Source organism: Chiloscyllium plagiosum, unplaced genomic scaffold, assembly GCF_037043375.1.
Source record: "Chiloscyllium plagiosum isolate Xiang-an unplaced genomic scaffold, Cpla_swu_hap1 HiC_scaffold_37, whole genome shotgun sequence".
NCBI lineage: Eukaryota > Metazoa > Chordata > Chondrichthyes > Orectolobiformes > Hemiscylliidae > Chiloscyllium > Chiloscyllium plagiosum.
This window is the reverse complement of record NW_028270175.1, coordinates 19,490,139-19,496,661: the sequence shown is the minus strand read 5'-3', so window position 1 is coordinate 19,496,661 and position 6,523 is coordinate 19,490,139. Positions and strand designations below refer to the sequence as shown.

Sequence of the window (6,523 nt, the reverse complement as noted above, 5' to 3'; positions counted from 1 at the left end):
TCACACATCAACGGTGTGCTTGCTATCCTACACTGGTTCAAGTGTAAAATTCTCATCTTTATTTTCAAATTTTTCCCTGGTCTTGACCCTGTCAGTGTAACCTCTTCAGGCTCTACAGACCCTCATGATCTGCAGATCTCCAATACTGACCTCCTTTCCATCTCACATTTTGGGAATCTCCTGTGAAACATCTCACCGATTCATTGCCTGCTCTAAGGTCACCGGACATAGCTTGTTGTTGCTTTCTGTAGGGAATTTTACTACACTCATGGTACTGCGTTAATTTTAAGTTGGGACTGCTGTCGAATATTGGGCAGGTTTCAAAAGATCTTTATGTCTGTTTAGCAGTCTGGCCAGGCCAGGCCTCAGATGTGTAGCTGTTTGTGAAGCTGACAGTCAGCCTTGTGTTCATACTCTCTGGCCTTGCTCCCTCCCATCACCATGTGCAGATGTGTGGACAGGATTTTGACTGTGGTTTGGCAGTGCCTGCGCTCCGTAGTTCCAAAGACAACAGCTGCTGGAATCAGAGGTGGAGCATCAACAGAGACAGAGAGAAAGAAAGAGGCAGGCTGAGGAACAAACAAACAGAGAGAGAAAAAAAAACAGGGAGAGTGAGAAACAAACAGAGAGAGAGAAACAGGGAGAGTGAGGAACAAACAGAGAGAGAGAAAAAAAACAGGGAGAGTGAGAAACAAACAGAGAGAGAGAGAAACAGGGAGGGTGAGGAACAGAGAGAGAGAGAAAAAACAGGGAGAGTGAGGAACAAAGAGAGAAAAAAAACAGGGAGAGTGAGAAACAGAGAGAGAGAAACAGGGAGGGTGAGGAACAGAGAGAGAGGAACAGGGAGGGTGAGGAACAGAGAGAGAAAAAAAAACAGGGAGAGTGAGGAACAAACAGAGAGAGACAGAAACAGGGAGGGTGAGGAACAGAGAGAGAAACAGGGAGAGTGAGGAACAAACAAATAACAGGGAGGGGGAGAGAGACAGGACAGAGAGGGCGAAGAACTAACAAAATAACGGAGAGGAGGTGGGGAACTAAGACACAATAACAGGGAGAGAGAGAGAGACAAAAACGGAGGGGGTAAGGAACTAACAGAGTGACAGGGAGGGAGAGAGAAACAGAGGCTGAGAAACTAAATGAGAAAGTAATAAAGAGAAGAGACATTGATGAACTAACAGAGCGACAATGTAACAGAGACAGAAACAGGAGGTTAAGAACCAACAGTCACCGAGGGAAGAGACCGAAAAGGAGAACAAACAGAGAGAAAACCCGAGAGGAGAGAGAAACAGCGAGAAAATAACAGAGAAGGGTGAGAGAAACTCAGAGAAATACCAAGAGAGACAGAAATGGAGAGGAACTAACAGGGAAAAGAGAAAACATAGAGGGAGGAAAATGAAGATGTGTTAAACTAACAGGGAGAGAGAGAGAGATGTAAAGAAGTTGCGCGGAGTGAGGGGAAGGGGTGGGAGCGGTGGTAAGGAAGGAGGAGAAAGAGAGAGTCTGTGTATGTGAAGGAATAAAGAGGGAAACGGAGTGAGTGAAGGGCTGAATTCAGAGAGAGGGACACAGAGCCAGGGTTGGTGGCAGAGGCAAGTTCGGCTCCCGAACCCTTCAGCAGAAACACTCCGGGAGTTAACACACACAGAGAGAGAGAGAGAATGAAGAGCCCGGTCTCGGAGCCGCCGGCGTTACTGTTATAGACGGAGCGAAACCGGACTCGATCCGAGAGTCAGCCCGTGACCAAAGAGCGTGGGGAGGGAGGTGGGGGGTGTTCTGAATTTACGCTTATTGCTAATGTTGCTGAGGAAGGCGGAATGGAAAATGTGGGTGTAGTTGGAGCCTGTATCCTGCACTGTGTGGACAGGGCAATGCAGTGAGCTGACTCACTGGCTCAGCCTGGCCATTGTCAGACATTATAGTTCACCCTCCCCACTGTGGAGTGCCACATCAGGACTAGGTGAGGGGCATTGTGCCTCCTCGTCACCTGAATCCTTGCTGCCTCTGGTGTCAATACATTCTCGGTGCATAGCTGCTCTCAATACCCCACCCCAGTTGGTTTTCCTAATTTGAGATTTTGAGCTGCAGGTATCAGCAAACGCCACACGCTGTCCCAGACATTTATTCCTTACTGTCTCAAAGTGAAGATTTGTTTATGAAGCCTCCGCCCTGAACATTCTTTTCCGCGCCTCAGATTTGTGGTACACCACCCATTTTTCCCTGCTTCCTACAGTCTGACTTTTTAAAAGCCATTCATTATTTCACCTGGCCAGATGTCATCTCGCTCCTTTACAACTCTTCAATCTTTGGCTTGTTCTGCAGCACCTTCTCCTCTCTGGCTTTATCAGTTTAATTTTAAAGTTTATCACTTAAAATTTTCTAGTGAGCTGCAAAACCTATCCCTGAACAGTTTGTCCATCATACAAGACATTTTTGTGTGTGTTTATTTTAAACAGCTAATTTATTTGGATGATCCTAATCCAGATTTGAAGGTCAAGTCTAAGCAGCAATGACTGAAATCGCAATCGATCAATCCAATTTACCTCGGGTGCGAGAAGGTGAGAAAGAGTTGAACTTTTCTGCATAGTTTAGTATACATTCCACATGAGTCTGTGTTTTTCTATTATTGCTTTAGCACTTTCAATTTGATTTATTGCCAAGTGCATCAATAACTTGTATTTATATAGCGCCTTTAATGCAATAAAGTGTCTCAGCTGCTTTATGAGATTGTAGATTACACAAAAACTGGCACCCAACCAGAATCATTAAGGCGAATGGACCAAGTTTTAGGACAAGAGATTTAAGGATGAACCTCGAGGAGATAAGACTTAGGAAAGGAATTCCAGAGTGGAGGGCCGAGCTGGATTGAGGTAGTTTGGAGATTAAGACCGGGAGGATTGAAAACATGTAAACAACCTCAGGAAAGTTGGATGCAGAAGTGTAGAACTTGTAGCTCATGAGGATAATTGTGGTGTTCATTGTGCAAATGAATGATGTATAGGATACACAGTGTTGACAAAAGCTGAATGGCCAACTGTCCCTAGCACCTTGTAAAGAGTTGGATGTAACTGAGTGAACAATTCATTGTTCTAATAAATTGTTAAAGAGGCTACACTACTGAATCCTCTTGAATTTGTGCTATTGTCCTGTTAGTTCCCTTTTTTATTCTCGGTCACAAATAGTATAGAGTAGTTTAACTGTACAGGCCAAACCAAACCAGAGATATCACAAAAACTTCACTCTATCTAACGGTGTGCTGTACCTGCTCTAGGGCCTGTTTGTTGACAATTGCAGCTGAATTTGGATAGCAGTGAAATTTGGATTAAATTATGCCAACTGGAGCAGTCACCCTAGCGCTTCTGCATGTTTTATTTTCACTGGAAATCTTGTAAGGAAAAAAAGGTCTGCAGTGCGAATAAAATATTTAATGTACTGATTCTCAGTTCGAGAGTAGGGTCCAGAATAAACAGATTCTGAACTGGCTCTAACTGCAGCCTTTTGTGCCCTGTTCTCAGAGTGGGGCTGTTCATTCAACAACAGGCAGTGGATGTAAACATCAATAAATGGTCAGCAAATGTTCTTCTGCAACAGCTATTTTATTTATAAAGTCAAAACTCCACAGTTGCTCACAATCCATTCTCCTAAAGACCGTCTCTTAAGAGGATCAGAATGAAAGGCTGATGTAAGAATTCTTTCTTAAATGAAGCAGGAAAGCTGTCAGTGCGATGGGAAACTTGGACTGTCCTTTTGAATTTATCCCTTGGGCCAGTTGTTACGATTCGCAAATGAAGGAAGCAGTTTTGATTTTGTCGGACTCACCACCTTGAAATCTGGTCTCCTTTACGCTTAGCTCCCACATTCTTTGGGGATGGTTTCTGCCTTCAACACTTTACCCACATGCTCCCTATCCTGTCTTTTTACATCCTTCCTGTCCTCCCTATCTCCTAGAATCGCTCTGCCCTTGGTATTCCTGTGACCCCTAAGCCTGTTCTGACCTGTTCTCCTCCTCTTCCCCACCTCCTCCCCACCCCCGTCGCCCTTAAGGCCTCTTTATCCTAACATAACATTTCCCCTCTTTCAAGACCTACCTGATTAAACAGGCTGTACTAACCCCTGTGGTCACATTGATATTGGAAATGGTAACTGTCACCGCTGGTGGGTGAGTATGGGGGAGTGGGGCATAACCCTAAAATTAGATCTGGGCCACTCACAATGACAATGAGAAACACGTCATGCAGAGGTGAATGAAAATCTGGCTGTCTCTCCTCGAAAATGCTGCTGACATTGGACAGGGTCAATTGAAAACAGTGGATTTTTGTTCGGTGAAGGATAAAGGGAAACTGAAAGGAGTTGTTGCAATTAAGATACAGACCTGTCATGAAAGAATTGGATCGCTGCCTTTTGCATCAGTAGTTCTTTTCATACTCCAGGTTGTCTCCTGTGAAACTGGAATATAGCATTATATTAGACATGGTGGTGCCACTGTTTAAGAAGGGTGGTAAAGGACTATAGACCGTTGGGCAAGTTGTTGGAGGGAATCCTGAGGGACAGGATCTACGTGTATTTGGAAAGGCAAGGACTGATTAGGGATAGTCAACATGGCTTTGTGCGTGGGAAATCATGCCTCACAAACTTGATTGAGTTTTTTGAAGAAGTAACAAAGAGGATTAATGAGGGCAGAGCAGTAGATGTGATCTATATGGACTTCAGTAAGGCGTTCGACAAGGCTCCCCATGGGAGACTGGTTAACAAGGTTAGATCTCATGGAATACAGGGAGAGCTAGTCATTTGGATACAGAACTGGCTCAAAGGTAGAAGACCGAGGATGGTGGTGGAGGGTTGTTTTTCAGACTGGAGGCCTGTGACCAGTGGAGTTCCACAAGATCAGTGCTGGGCCCTCTACTTTTTGTCATTTACATAAATGATTTGGATGCGAGCATAAGAGGTACAGTTAATACATTTGCAGATGACACCAAAATTGGAGGTGTAGTGGACAGCAAAGATGGTTACCTCAGATTACAACAGGATCTGGACCAGATGGACCAATGGGCTGAGAAGTGGCAGATGGAGTTTAATTCAGATAAATGCGAGGTGCTGCATTTTGGGAAAGCAAATCTTAGCAGGACTTATACACTTAATAGTAAGGTCGTAGGGAGTGTTGCTCAACAAAGAGACCTTGGAGTGCAGGTTCATAGCTCCTTGAAAGTGGAGTCGCAGGTAGTTAGGACAGTGAAGAAGGCATTTGGTAAGCTTTCCTTTATTGGTCAGAGTACTGAGTACAGGAGTTGGGAGGTAATGTTGTGGCTGTATAGGACATTTGTTAGGCCACTGTTGGAATATTGTGTGCAGTTCTGGTCTCCTTCCTATCGGAAAGATGTTGTGAAACTTGAAAGGGTTCAGAAAAGATTTACAAAGATGTTGCCAGGGTTGGAGGATTTGAGCTATAGGGAGAAGCTGAACAGGCTGGGGCTGTTTTTCCTGGATCGTTGGAGGCTGAGGGGTGACCTTATAGAGGTTTACAAAATCATGAGGGGCATGGATAGGATAAATAGACAAAGTCTTTTCCCTGGGGTCGGGGAGTCCAGAATTAGAGGGCATGGTTTAGGGTGAGGGGGGAAAGATATAAAAGAGGCCTAAGGGGTAACCTTTTCATGCAGAGGGTGGTACGTGTATGGAATGAGCTGCCAGAGAATGTGGTGGAGGTTGGTACAATTTAAGAGGCAAGTGAATGTGATATGAATAGGAAGGGTTTAGAGGGATATGGGCTGGGTGCTGGCAGGTGGAACTAGATTGGGTTGGGATATCTGGTCGGCATGGACAGGTTGGACCGAAGGGTCTGTTTCCATGCTGTACATCTCTATGACTCTATCTATGACTATCACACGAAACAACAAAGGAGTAGGCCGTTCAGTCCATTGGGCCTGGCTAACTCTTTGAAAGTATGATCCAATCGGCCTCATCTCTCTGCTCTTTCCCAATGGGTCTGATGATATTTACCCTTTCCCATTTATGCAGTTTCACCTTAAACAGTACAGTTGAATTTGTTTCCACCCACCCTTATACATTTGCATTGTTTATTGGGGGTCACAATGGAATTCTACTTCAAGGGGTATATGCACCCTACTGTTGGACATGTACCCATGTGCTCACGGGAGTAGATACAGATCAGTGTCGTCATCCCATGTCACTGCTAGTGTACCTCCTCACTCCATATGGCTGTGTTTGGGGAGTAGGGAAGCCTGTGTGTGCCGCCTTCTGGCAGAATAAAGCCATTCTATATCCTACTGTAACATAACGAGAAGAATAGGCCTAAATGACTGAGTTCTCCTCTTCCTCAGTATCCGTGCACTTGGGCTTCAGTCTGGGTTATGTTGTTGGTCATGGTAAGCCATCAAATGGAAGTTCACATCATAACCTAGCAGGTTGAAATTTAAAGTTCAGCTTTAAAAGTAAGTCATTAGAGAGAGATGACCAGTGATGGTTTAACCTAAGGGTCACCAAGCCTCAGCTGAGGGGACAGGTCGAG

General features: G+C 44.8%; 1 protein-coding gene across 5 annotated transcripts in view; it reads left to right on the top strand.

Annotated features, from left to right (window-relative positions):
• The first annotated feature begins 859 nt into the window (after positions 1-859).
• The window catches only part of LOC122540356 (coiled-coil domain-containing protein 50-like), a 48,205-nt gene continuing 42,541 nt past the window's right edge, over positions 860-6,523 (top strand). The window contains exons 1-2 of one of the 5 annotated variants that reach the window (XM_087980428.1): positions 860-1,309; positions 2,482-2,555. In XM_087980428.1, coding sequence (XP_087836554.1) covers positions 2,507-2,555 — 49 coding nt within the window. In that variant the 5' untranslated portion in view covers positions 860-1,309; positions 2,482-2,506. Of the gene's footprint in view, positions 1,310-1,540; positions 1,762-1,904; positions 2,199-2,453; positions 2,556-6,523 lie in introns of those variants that run through there. The other 4 variants (XM_087980424.1, XM_043675958.2, XM_087980427.1 and 1 more) reach the window with 4 other exon arrangements.